This window comes from Acanthaster planci, linkage group LG11 (genome assembly GCF_054643075.1).
Source record: "Acanthaster planci isolate LZ-2023a linkage group LG11, COTS_SCS, whole genome shotgun sequence".
NCBI classification, from domain to species: domain Eukaryota; kingdom Metazoa; phylum Echinodermata; class Asteroidea; order Valvatida; family Acanthasteridae; genus Acanthaster; species Acanthaster planci.
The window spans coordinates 14110064-14123444 of record NC_141787.1 but is presented as its reverse complement, the minus strand read 5'-3'; the positions used below and the strand labels follow the sequence as shown (position 1 = coordinate 14123444).

The 13381-nt window shown below is 44.7% G+C and overlaps 1 protein-coding gene across 2 annotated transcripts; it reads left to right on the top strand.

The window, feature by feature from the left end:
* Positions 1-132: 132 nt before the first annotated feature.
* LOC110976366 (uncharacterized) lies at positions 133-13237 on the top strand. Of its 2 annotated transcripts, XM_022229565.2 has the most exons (3): positions 133-546; positions 1385-1540; positions 9609-13237. In XM_022229565.2, exon 3 carries the CDS (start codon positions 9906-9908, stop codon positions 10545-10547), a length of 642 nt encoding a protein of 213 aa, XP_022085257.1. In that variant the 5' UTR covers positions 133-546; positions 1385-1540; positions 9609-9905; the 3' UTR covers positions 10548-13237. The 2 variants fall into 2 exon arrangements, with proteins under 2 accessions (XP_022085257.1, XP_022085256.1); XM_022229564.2 differs by lacking the exon at positions 1385-1540.
* Positions 13238-13381: the final 144 nt, after the last annotated feature.

Here is a 13381-nt window from a genome sequence, read left to right as displayed (position 1 = left end):
CAGCCGTAGCTCTGGAAGCCCGTTTCGTACACTGCCCATAGCTGGTGGTCCTCCGGGAATATTCATCACTAAGCAACGTGCACGCTATCTGCGTCATGAATAACTACCTTTATTACGACGGGTCACGCAAACAAAGGGCAAAGGTGATCAGCTCGATGCAGCGCGCCAACACGCCGCATCAATAGCGCGCCACATGCATTTTTGTTGATGCAAAGCGCTTACATACTGTACATGTACCGGTACGTGTGCCGGCAACGGGTCATTCCTTTAACGGTGAAGAAGCTTGGGTGAATGGTTCACCATGTTTACGTCGAAGTGCATGTACGTGTAAATTCGCGAAGCGTGGGGCCGGCAACAAGAGGAACAAAAATATCCGAAGATACAGTCTGCAATAAAGTCGACTAGACAACGAATTATGTAGGCCAAGACTGTGATATATATCGGCATGGTCATGCTTGGTGGAGCTTAATTTCCCCGAGACCTGGAGACGAGGAGGAAACTACTCCGGTACGACTACGAGTCACGTCATACATTAACGCGTTGAAGGTAAGCACAATACTTGTTGTCGATCAACTGCCGTGAGCGAGCACTGTTCATAAAAACATCCCCCCCCCTCCATGATAAAAAATTATATAAGCCTGCCACGTTAGACTTCACTCCAGATTTCATTTCGTTTTTCCAACTTGTTCCGTGTGGACTTTTCCGATTCGCATACTGCTTCAGTTTTGGAGGGGAGACTTTCCATTTTACCTCATTAAAAGACGGGCACATGGAACCCTTCAGCATTGAAATGGATTCACATCATTATGCGTGACATATGGCAATGCCAGTATTGGAGAGATACTGGTAATGAATTTCGTAAGAAAAATATGGGGATTTGTCCTGACCTTATTTGAACATGAACATGCATATCTGTCCTTTTATTAGGGCTGTTAGGGTTGAGCTGGAGACTGTTGCTGCTCTAAAAAGAACGATACAGTTGCAGTGTCGATCTTGTTCAGCCCAAGCATAGAGGAATAATTTCCGGTATTGGAGACCTTTGTGTTTGTCCGAAGAGGGCTTATTCATTAAGAAATTGTGCAAAAATTAACCATTCACTCTCAAAATATTTTCAGTGTGACTTTGAGCACAACTGGAATTGTTACATTACACTTTCAGAACAATGAGCTTTCTTAAAATTTCAAATAACGAAAATTGAGTGTGATGTTTAATTTTTTTCAGACTTCTTGAAACCAACTTTTTGCTCTGGCGTGCTCCAGAGCCAGATGGTGAAATAATCAAGCTCCCTGTGAGTCAATGTGTCCGATTAAAATCGTATGACAATTTGTTTTTTAAATCCGTCAACAGCCGTTTCATAAAAAAATGATCTGAATTCTGCACGCAGGTGTGTGCACGGTAGCTTCAAAAACTATAGAATGACAATTCTGAGACTTCTGTCAGCATATATAGGCCTGTGAATATCCTGGTTAATGTTTGATGTTATCCTGAAAGTCACCAAAGCTAATGCAGACAAGAACCACGCCCCGCGGGGAAAGCCATGGTATGTTGGGCTTTTTTTTCCTTTGCTGAGACATGATCTGCACTCAAGCGGGTATAGCGATCCATAATGTAGGCCTACACATATTGAGCCCTATAATAGGCTATATACGAGTCCTGATGTAACGCCACACGGGTCATATCCGGCTGGGTCCGGTTCTCAGCGAAAACCATGCTTTAGACAGCTATAGCCACGGCAGTGACCGGTCCACTATCTTGACCAGTCCACGATCTTGACCGGTCCACACTATCTTGTTTGAACGCCCGCGGTAAAGTCGAGCCATTCTGGGAAACCGGTCTTGACCCATTCAAGTGTGCTAGAAGTAAATTAGTTGCGGTGGCTGCGTATTCCAGCGCAGTTTTGTGTGTTGTTGTTGTTCATTGGTCAAAGCTGGACTGCATGTACTGTACTTACAAGAAAAGGACAACCACTGTTCCTTGGACACTTCAGTCTTATGCCGTCATACGGCAGCTAAGTTGCATGAATAGGCCAGATCTAAGAGTTGTTTCTTCGTAGAGCCCATTGATATGCAGAGCATATGGTAAGGGTGACACGACAGTTAGACCAGATAATCCCGTTGCCGCCTCCTTCATTTCGCTCCGAACTGCTTTGTCATTTTTGCAACGATACCCAAGAAATCGAAACGGTAACGATACTGATAACAGTATACCAACAATAACACGATCGGTATCCTTTCAGTAAACAGCAGAAACAAATATTGGTGCCCTTTAGTCAGTTGTCGGCTTTTGTAATTCCAAATTATTTCGCCCCGTGCCAGCTAATGTGCGTCGAGAGACAAACACGAGCGTCGCGTCGATGCGCTGCAGAGACTTAATTTGTGGTACAAGAGCCGGGTCTTGCAATAATAAGTTTACTGAAATCGCACCTGTACAGCAATTGTCGTGACATTTCCAACGCTTTGAACTTTTTAGGGGAGGTATTCTTGGAAGTTTAGAATTTTGCGACTTAACTTCTCCCTGTGATTCCATGTCAGTCTTGCCACCACTCCAGAATTTTCCAAGCGACATCGTCAATAGACAGACCAGATAATTGTTGCATGGTCGAAGTACAGCAGTCAATCGCAGCCAGTGTAAAACACTGCCCAGCAAGATGGCGTTTACTGTTCGTAAGTAGGGTGTAATTCAGTTATGCTGGGCAAGACGTTGATGACAAGTGGTGACTTTGTGGCTGTAGGTTGCCCTTGTTTAGAAGAAAAGGAACACTATTATCATCATCCTATAAAACACGTATTTCTGCAGGTGTCTGGTATATTAAGCGATGAGCTATATACTGACAGCATCACTTGTCCTCCAGGGAATGAACTCATCCCAAAAGAAGATTAGGAGACAGCAAGAACGAGGAACGGTGCAGCCATTGATCAAGTGTTTAGCTCTTGTATTTTGGATTTGTTTTGAGCTCTGTTGTTGAAATGGAGCGGCGAAGTAATCGCAGGCTATGATTATAGATAGGTCTAGTGTGTAAAATTGACAAGCTCGCACGAGGCCTGTTCCAGAGTGGTTAAGGTAACCGCAGATTGAACTGTAGTCAGAGAGTGATTCATCCATCTCCTAACATAAATCCATTACATTTTGTTCAGCTGCATGACTGTGCAGCAACTGCCGCCACAGCGAGTTCGCACGGTATCCCCAATCTCCAAGGAGTCGCCGAGGACAGTATTGGTGTTAATTAAGAGGACACGTTTAACTGTAAACGCAGCGTTGGTGTTACATGTCTCCATAATATTCAGGTCAGCATCATTGCTGGAATGACGAGGGTATATAGCGCAAAGGATATTACATGTTTATTATAGGACATTGCCGCATGCTGTTTCGCTTCTTGTAAGGATTGTTACGCCAGCTGAGGGTGGGTAATGACATGTATGTACTTGTCTTGTTGGCACGCCGGTACTTCTGAATACCAAGGACGGCACACTGCTCCGTGATTGACCCCCCAACTGATGACACGTCTGGCCGACCGCTTCAAGGAGGTAATGACCGCTAGTCGTTGGTACAAAATTCCCGGAGGCGATTTATCATAATAATGAGGAAACAATTTGTTAGGGCTTGACCACTCGGCAATTGCGTGGGACATTGAACAGGATCCATTCCTGTTGAAAAGCGAACATTAGTCTCTATTCGAGACAACGGTATGAATGAGTAAAACCTACAAAACATTCATAGCCTTGATTCCAGTCATAAGGAGTGTTTAACCCTTGCAACGAGGCGCTGGGATTGCATGTATTAAAACTCGCTCTATGCCCGTGACGTCTGACAGGCCAGGAATTGATTCAGGGGTCATCAAAGCCTATGGTGCAGGGCGAAATTGGGGGTGAAAACGGACGCTTGCATCATCATGAAAGCAGCAGATCTTGGGTTTGAACCGTCCCCCCCCCGCACAATCTTTTTACAATTTTTTTCTAACTATCTTCCGCCAGCAGCACTGCTTATTGCCGACTGAGGCTTCAGAACACTGTCGGAGTTTCCTCCTTGATTTCCCGGCGTGTATAGTGGAGTCATTGGTGAAAACAGTCACGTTGACGTTTCTAATTATGGAGGAAGCCAACACGGACATGAAAGTATTGACTGAGAGCAAAAACAGCCTCAGGTGTAGCATGAAAAGGAAGTTCGAACACAGTTGTGTTTATTTTAAAACTGTCAAGGAAACAAAATAGGCTAGAGGCAAGGTTGTTTCCTGGACCTCGTTCTAATTTTAATCACCCGTACAAACGTTAACGTTGTAGATACAAGTATCAACAGCGTTGAGGATGAGCTAAACGAATGCAGGAGACTTTACGATGCACTGCTGTTTTCAGTTGAGCTAATGTGCGCATGCTCGGGTTGACGCAATAGTGGACTGGTCACGTGTTTGCCGCCGCCATGCGACTCAGAAGTTTCCCATGCAGTCTCGGCGCCGTGTCTACTTGGCTGCGGCTGGAAATTACACACAATTCTGTGGGAAGTGGCTACAGCCACAGCCATTAACTCCTGCGTTATTTCATACGTCCTAACACCCGAGAAATAATTTGGTTCCAAAAGTGATGAAAAACCTTTCCTTTTGAGCCCTACTGTTTGGTACTCCGTTAATACACTGCTGTGAAATTGCTCTGTGCAGTTCGCAATGCATACATGTTCTAGCCTATGTACTATTTATGTACATGCTTGTCTTGGAGCACTCTGTTAATTCCAGTATTGTCACAGAGTGTTGCAAATCCAGCTGCCGTCTTTGTTCATGTCGACGCCCCGTGTAGGCCCGCCCCCGAGTTTTGCAAACATTAACATTTCGTCTAAATATAGCATTTTTTCACCCGATGTTCATGGTTCAAGTGTGGCCTGTGATAACCTGTAAACTGGTAAATATATTTCCAGGAAGTCCCAAACCAAGTTGGAGTAAAGTCAGGATAATGTTGATGTATCGTCTTTAGCCAAAAGCTGATCCAACTAAGCATCCGACATTTAATCAGCGTGTGGCAGCAAGAACACCATCGACACTGATGCGGCAGGAAACTGCCAGCGACGACAGTTAAAAAAAAATCGTCATGGATTGCCCGATCTCGGTCGGCGAGCACGATCGCTGGGCTCTCGCTTGACAAGATCCATCTCAGCCAAGCTGGCATGCACTCCAACAAAGCACGTCCTATCTTTATAGGAACGTCTAGTGTTACACTCCTTTAAATACAAAGCAAAAGATCGATTCTTTTGAATCGGCATTCGGCACAACGGTTTCGTCACGATCGTCGTGGGCGCCGTTAGTGCCATTATAGATAATGGTTTGCCGAAAGCAAGACGATAAGAATTCGTTCTTAATCATTTCAGATGCCGAAATCGGCAGATGCAAGATAAGCCCCAAAGTCTCATCATTCCTTGCATGCATGCATATGTCACGATGGGCCCTTAAATTACGATTTTACGGATGAGATGCCTCGTCAGAATAGTTCTTCAGAATTGCACTGTGGGCTCATTGCGCGCCTTCCAAGACCTGTCTGGTGAAGTGGCCTGCACTTTTCTGCTCGGTCATGACAACACCAAGTTATCAGGTCCGTCGAGGATGAAACGATGATTTTTTTTCAACCTAAGTACACTTAAAGATCTTTTGTGAAGTCTCCGGTGATTGTGTCGCCCAGAATATACTGCAAATTAGCATTGGCAATGTGGCACTGTTATGAACATGACAAGTATATTGTATTGTGCTTTCATGTCAGCACTGCTTCCCATTGTAGTTAGTGTATGTAGCGCTTGGAGGCAAAGCGATACTCGCAATTGGGTTGAAAACATGATTTACTTCCAAATAAGAAAAATTCTAGATTTTTGTTTAAATCATTCCCTTTGCTACCGGAATTACCTGCTGCATGGAGACCACAGTAGCTTCGAGATAGAGCCGAGTTAGGCCTGCTGTCTGTTTTTCGAAAAGCCTTCATTTCGGATAATTTTCAACAATAGACGAGGGACGAATCGTCATCAAATTATCTGAAGAAAATCGATATCACGCTGCCCTATTGGTCGTTTATAACAAGCCAGTCACATTCAGATGGCTGTTATCCAAATGTTGACGAGCGAGCAATTGTCGTCATCGGTCACTGTTTTACCCCACGTGCAATTTCGTGGGGATCTAGGCCTACTGTTGCAGTAAAGGCAGTAAAGGCAACCGGTAATCTGAACCGCGGGGCACATCGGACGAAGCCCACTTAAAAAGATTACGAATTTGCAACCCGTTTGCCACGCGGGTAAAAAAAAAAAGAAGAAGCAGAAGGCGGGAGGACCCGTTAAGGCATCTTGATTTGAGAATTCTGTGACTTATAGACCCATCCCCTAAGGAGATGTAGGTATCTCATTGCGAAATGACTTCACACCGAGACACAACGAAATCTTTCATATCATTAAAAGGCTCCGAATTCATTCGAGGTTTGCCCCGGAGGAGGCATCTTTTTCGATGGCCGCGCGCATTCAGCGGAACCCGCGCACGTCCCGCGTCTGTGAATTCTCTAGATGCTTGTGGGAGATAAGCAGTGCGTGGACATCTGATTATAGTGTAATGAAAGCAGGAAGGGGGGGGTATACGATGGTAATATATATGGAAGAAGGCCACAGGCGGATTAATATTGATCCAGATTTGAGGTGGGCCGCAGAATAGGCAGCGATTATTATTAGCTTGGGGAGAAGGCTTGCTGTGGAAAACGTCGTGTTATTTTGGCAGATATATTAAGTTTTACGATTCTGTGAAGTAATCACACAATCTCAAAGATGTGGTGATATTATGGAGTCACGAAGAGTTATAACCTTTTTTCAAAACCGAGCTTTTCACTCGTTGCCGACATTTTTCCGGGCTTCCTGTTTGTAAATGTAAATAATTATTGTGCAGGTGATGTTTTCTGGAATATAAGACAAAACAGCGGCTTCATTGTGATGTAAGCATCGTGTCGTTGTACGTGCGCGTCACTGACAGTGCACGCTTCTGTAGCATCCCATCCTCGACTCCATGGGCCGCGTGTGCGTTCCTTCCAAATAGTAGGATATTTCAATTATACAATACCAGGGGTTGGATCGCACAAGATCGTACCCATGGGAACGAGGTTGGTAGCATCCTGACCCCATGCGCACCTTCAGATTAAGCACGCATGCTCTGTTGGATCAAAGCGCGCCAAGTCGCATGTCCTCGCTTCAATCACTCGCTTAACTGACGTCTGTTATAAGTGCGTCATTTATACGGCATTACAGCTCAAAGCCAGACTACTATGGTCACAGACTGAGTTTGTGACTTTTTGACAGCCAGCTGTAACTGGATGATTCAGAGAAAGAACTTTGGCATTGGAAAGGGCAAGAAAAGAAAATTTAACCGGCCATTTGTCATTAGCCACCTGCTGCAATTTCACCTGTCAAACTTTTTGAAATCAGACGTCACATAGCTTAGGCTATACCCCAACCGGCCACGCAAGACGGCCAACTGCCCGTTCTTTATTTCTAATGCAAAAGGGGCGAAGGATTCTCTCATATAAATGAATCTCTCGGCGGATCCTGCGTTCAATAAACCTCAATGGGGGCCGGCCGATTTCGGGTTTCTAGGCCGCGCCGTTCCAGAGGGCTCGCCGAGAATGGCCCGTCAAGCGTGCTTCGTCATCGTGTTCCTTCATTCAACCGGTCGCGTTTCCGGCACTCTACCTCTCTTTAATTTTTCTCTCTCCCAAGAGTCCCGAGCCGGACCCCCTTCGCTTCTTCACAAAACAATAAGCCCGACGTAAAATCGATGCGTCGAGCCACGGAGCCCGAGCGATCGTACACATTTCCAGCGTGATATTTGTACCGTCATTGACGTCAACGCCTGATTGTAAGACAGAAATAGCCTACTGACTAATCGAGTAGAAACGAAAATGTCCTCACTAAAGACACCAAAATAATGGATACGCATGGAAGGGAAAAATTAAATTACACATGGAAAGTAGTCCTCAGTAGATACACGAGTCGCGTGCATTTCCAAGCTTGTACGACATAATGTATGATAAAGATTCGTTCGCTTCGATGATGTCGACTCCTACTGAGAAAAAATGGGATAAAAGGCGTTGTATTTTGGTGGGCAAATTAAGCTGAACAGACAGTCGACATATTAATTTGGCAGAATTCATTAACTTCTTCGGGCGCTCGGGACGTGTTCTCACCTCTTCACGACTGTGAAGAATTCCCGGAGGGACGGTGGAGTGTATCTGCTTTCATGCCATCATTTTCTCTCTCATAATTTATCATGGTCCTCACGATTATTTATTAAGGAATCGCCGCGCCAAGATGTGTTTATACAAGCTGTCGGACTATAGCAAGGGATGCGTTCTCCGCTCTTGCTTGTATGCTGTTCTTGTGAGCAACATTCCATCACTGGCTTGCGAGGCAATTACTACAGTGACGGGGATTAATTGTAAGACTGATGTGCTTATTACACGTGGTCAGTGTCTAACGAAGTCATGAATTGGGTCAGCATTTTCTGTTAGAGTACATCACAATCAGCCAGAATTACAAAGTCAAAAGTCTTGAGGCAATGAGCTTGTGCGGTATTTAAATGACGCAAGGTCATTTGGGAGCAAAACGCGCGCGCAGTCTGCGTAGGGTCACGCTGATAGGGCAGACTTCGCGTGCGCGTCAGAATGACCTCAGACGCCGTTTGAGCATGCACAGTTCAAATACCGATCTGACTCATTTCCCGAATATGGGCGATTCACAAAAGTGCACCTTCGAGTATCTGTAGACCCAATGCGCGTTTGAAAAGGGTGGCCATATTTCACGCGTTGTGATTGGCCAGGCGCGTTGCAAACTCGCTTTGTCATCGTTAGCAGTTGAAAACATCAATCTTGGCGACCAGTGGTATAGTGGAAGTACAGGGTATGATTTGCTGCGGTATCTCTTTACCACCGACCTTTGGATTGGAAGTCAACTTGGAGGCCCTCGACCACCTTGACTGCAGTTTTTGCACGCATGGCCGGCTATGCAAATCACCCTCATTAACGCGCGACTGTAGTCCAATCACTGTCGGTGATTCAGTGCACGCGCCAAGCTCGTGTTCCGGTCTGTACGCGAAGTAACCCTCTGCCAGGCTGCGTCGTCATCAGCGTCATCACATTACGAGTCTTGACCTATTCGTCTTGCAAGTAGCACGCTCCATTTGTTTGAGAAGATCATTCCCGCAGTGTGCAATCGATCACTTCAAGCAACATGAACTTACCCTGTTGCTATGTTTCTCAACTGGCACTGGCAGGGTCAACTCAACTTGCATAAGAAAAGTGACCTATATGTCGTTGAATAACCATTTATCTCAAAATAAATCACGCGTTGACGGGACACATAGGCCTATCCTATACGTGAAGTATATGTGTACAGTATAGGTAACAAAACTGTATTGTTTGCCGTCGATTTGAGCGCAGAGTTTTGTTGATATAATCGGAAGCTGTTGTAAATGTCAAGTGCAGATATCGTGAAGGACAGTTCAACTTTGCTTTCTCGTCACGGAGCAATGCTTGCTCCTGCTCATATTGTTTTCATCCTTTTTTAGATTTTAGAAAAACTCATAGCAAACTTTTTTTTCTTTCAAATTACAGAAACGCACACCGCAAGATCTACACTGGACTTGCTAAGCCTACTTGGAACTGTTTTAAAAACTGGATACTGGAGTCGCTGACACCCTGAAGACGTTTCTAAGACCGGCACCAGATTCCGAGTGGCGTCGGTAGTTTGAGAGCACAGGGCGCGTACGAAGTACTCGAAACAGTCTGATTGAGTCGACTAGATTACCGCCACTTCCTGTTTTGTTTTGGTGCGAAACGGTCTCTACATCACTATGGCTTCTCTGAACTAACCTCGAGGCGCTTTCCCCGAGCTAACCAAACACGGCACTCATGAGTATGTCTGAAAGCTCCTCATCCGAAGACGAGGTTTCAGTTTCTCCTCCCAGCTATGGAGTCACCTTCACCATCGGTGGCCTGCCGCTCAGTGGGTCCACCAGCGCTGGGAGCCCGCGAAGCCCCAGCGAGGCTGCCCCGGCGAGCCAGCCACCGGAGCCGGAGGACGACAACCGGCGGCGGGAACAGGAAAAGTGGGCCATGCTGGCCGGTCAGGCAGCTTACAAGCTGGAGGCCTACGTGTTCCGCCAGGTGCTGCCCGAGGAGTTGATCAAGCCGCACATCTTTCCCCGCAACATCACGGACATGGAGGCGCTCATCCACAAGTACGGCCGGAGCGGTGAGGCCGTGCGGCTGGAGAACGCCAAGGAGAAGTGGAAGCAACTGAAGAACAAGTGGCAGTGGACTAAGGCGCACACGGCCGCCCTCAGCGTCATCAAGTTCGCGTACCTGCACATCTCCAACCCGCTGGAGGTCATGATGCGCCTGGACAGAAACGACGGCGAGAGTTTGAAGGAGACGCGACGGGCGTTCCGCAAGTCCTTGCCCACCGAGCTCTACGAAGCTGGCGACCAGATCGTGGAAATGATGCACGAAGCCAATCTTCTGAAGGACGAGTCTTCCATTAACGAAACATAATGTGGGTTTTTTATGCAAACAAATGTAATGTCCAAAAATCAAATACATCTATACCTATCATGTGTACATAAAGATTATTTTTTGTTGAAAAGTTTGAGTGCGTACAAACGCAGTATCATGTCGAAGTTAGTGAGTGCACATGCAGGCCCTGTTCAAATAGAGTACCGAGGTGTGACGTCACTGTGAACCAGAAAGTGCAGTGCAAACGAATGGAATACGCGCGCGTGTTGGTTCACGCGCTGGTTTTTGCGCTAATGCCTTTTACACACTAATTGTGCGCGTGACGTTTCACTTCGGTACTCTAGAATCCGTACTTTCGTGTTTGTGCCCATTCCGTGTCTGCAGAATGAGCGATCACTTCATGGTGCTTTTAAAAGATGTCACAGGTCGGAGTGGAAAAATGATTGTACCTGTAATTGCGTTGCGCACTTTAAACACTTGGTAGATGTGACGACAATCTGCTTCCCCTTGTAGGCTACGCAGAGTTACATAACCGGTGCGTGCATCTTGAAAGAAGATTCCCGTTTCAACATTTTTTTTCTTGAGATGTATAACCGGCCTCATTGACTGAACGAGTCGAATAAAAATTGGCAACTACATGTATTAAGTTGGGAGTTAAAATTTTAGAGCATTACGACTTAGGACTGTCCTTTCGAGAAAAAAAGTGACACCACTCGCAAATGCAGCTCCGGATGTGGTAAAAATTTGGGTAAAAATGCACATGCACGGACAATGTGTATGAACGTGCTTGGCGAACTGCGAGTACACACATCACAGCAAATAATTCACCGAACCTCTGCGCCCGACTTGGGCACGTTGTACACGAAATGAGCAACATTGGGATAGGTTAAACCTAAAGCTCCATAATATAGTTAAACTGAGTTTTTTACGCACTGTTGGTTCCTGTATTCAAAACAGATAACGTGTACCAGGCACATAAATAAATTGGAAATCACTGGTAATCCAGACAACCCCATTTTGACATACAAGCTGTGTATGGCGTGATGCATAGGAACGCTAATCTTAGCCTGTGTGATGAATTTACCTCCAGCGATCTGTACGTTACGAATCGAGCGCAAATTATCTCCTCGTGTCACGTAGTTCACGTAATCTTCACTGGTCTGGAACTGTGCACATGTATGAAATTAATCGAAATCGAATCCGGATTGTACCATGTATCTTTTTAAAGGAGAGTTTGAAGCAATTGTATTCGCGATCTGTTTTGTTCATTCCAGTCGTTAACGGGATACAAAAATGTATTAGAAGTAGAACAACGAAAACCAGGAGTTTCTAAGGGTAAATTATGCATGTGAATTTTTTGAGGAATGTTTTGAGTGCTTTATTACAAATTCGAATATCGGATACTGAATACTTTTAATATTCTTTTTGAGCGTTTGTTTCTATGGTAACTCTCAACCGAAGGTTGCTATCAGTGCTTGACGTCAAAAGGTGTCGGAGTTGAGGATACAAACGGACGCTCAAGTTAAAGCAAACTGGTGTCACGTGATTAGCGTGGCACAACTGGCCATTTTAAGGAACCGCCATTAAAAAGTTGCCCGTCCAATTTAAACAGTGGAATGGCTCACAGTCACTTTTTTAAAGAATACTTCGTTGTGAGAAGAACAATAATTAATTTGTGGATTTATATGTTGTGAAGGTACAGAGAGACAAATTTATTTATGATCGTATAATTCGGAGGGTTATTATCTCTGCTGTTATCTTTGATTGCATTTTGTCCGAGCTCTTTCACTGTATTTTGAAATTATCCGTCCGCCGTCTTGGGCGAGACGATCATTTTTTTAAATCATAATTTGCTTGATTTTAACTGGCAATTGTTCCATTTTGATTGCAAAGTAACTTTAGATGACCTCCGAAAAATATGCAAAACAGCCCAGGTATTACACCTTGAATTAATGTCATCGGCTATTATTTAGAAGCTGAATTGGTCCGCAAAACCTGGTCAGGTTACAAACAGAAATTGGAGATGTTAGTTTCACGGTATACACAAACCTAATGCGGATATAAAAAGTACGTATGTATATTTTTTTTGTCAGATTGGTTTTGTTTTAATACAAATAGGCACAGAGTGTTATCTCGAAAACCTTCCAATGTATATGTGTGTGCGGTTCTGTATATTTTGATTTTCATAAAAAAAGGCTTTATTTGATTTTGTATAAATGTTGCAAATAAGTTGTGTTTATATATAAAGCGGCGATTGTTTTTCTATATTTTATTTGTTTAGAATTTTTTTCTGCAACCGAAATACGTTAAATGCTGCATGGAATCAACACACGCACGTCACGGTTGTATGACACAAAAAAATCCTCGTGGGGTCTAACTCCGTAACCACCACTTGAAATGAAAGACTTCGCAACCACATAATATACATTGCATACGTTCGAGTGCACAGAATGTTGGCCTATTTTGTTGATCCATAATGTTGGTTCCCACACCACTGACGCTACATTGAAAAAAAAAATCTCCGTCAGACTTGACTAGTTGTAATTACCTGAAAAGGGAGTTAACATCACGGTTTGAGACGCTTAACTTGTAGGTTTGGGTTCTACTAGAGGACTGTGTGTCCTTCAGCAACGGTTCTGTCATTAGTGTGCGTGCGATAATATGGATACTGTAAACCTCATCTGTATTTTTAATTTGACTGACGTGCCATTAAAAGAAGTAAGAAGTGATTTTAAGTTTGTCGCGTAGTCATTTCCGACCCCTCTGTCTGTCCTTGTGACGTTAATGAGTGAAGCAGGTGCACCATGAACGGACTCCCGTCCAGCCACGACCAAATTATGAGAACATTGCTTGAAAGTCAATGAAGAATAGAA

Coding starts and splice junctions, on each gene's coding strand:
- LOC110976366 (XM_022229564.2), top strand. CDS start 9,906: ATGAGTATGTCTGAAAGCTCCTCATCCGAAGACGAGGTTTCAGTTTCT.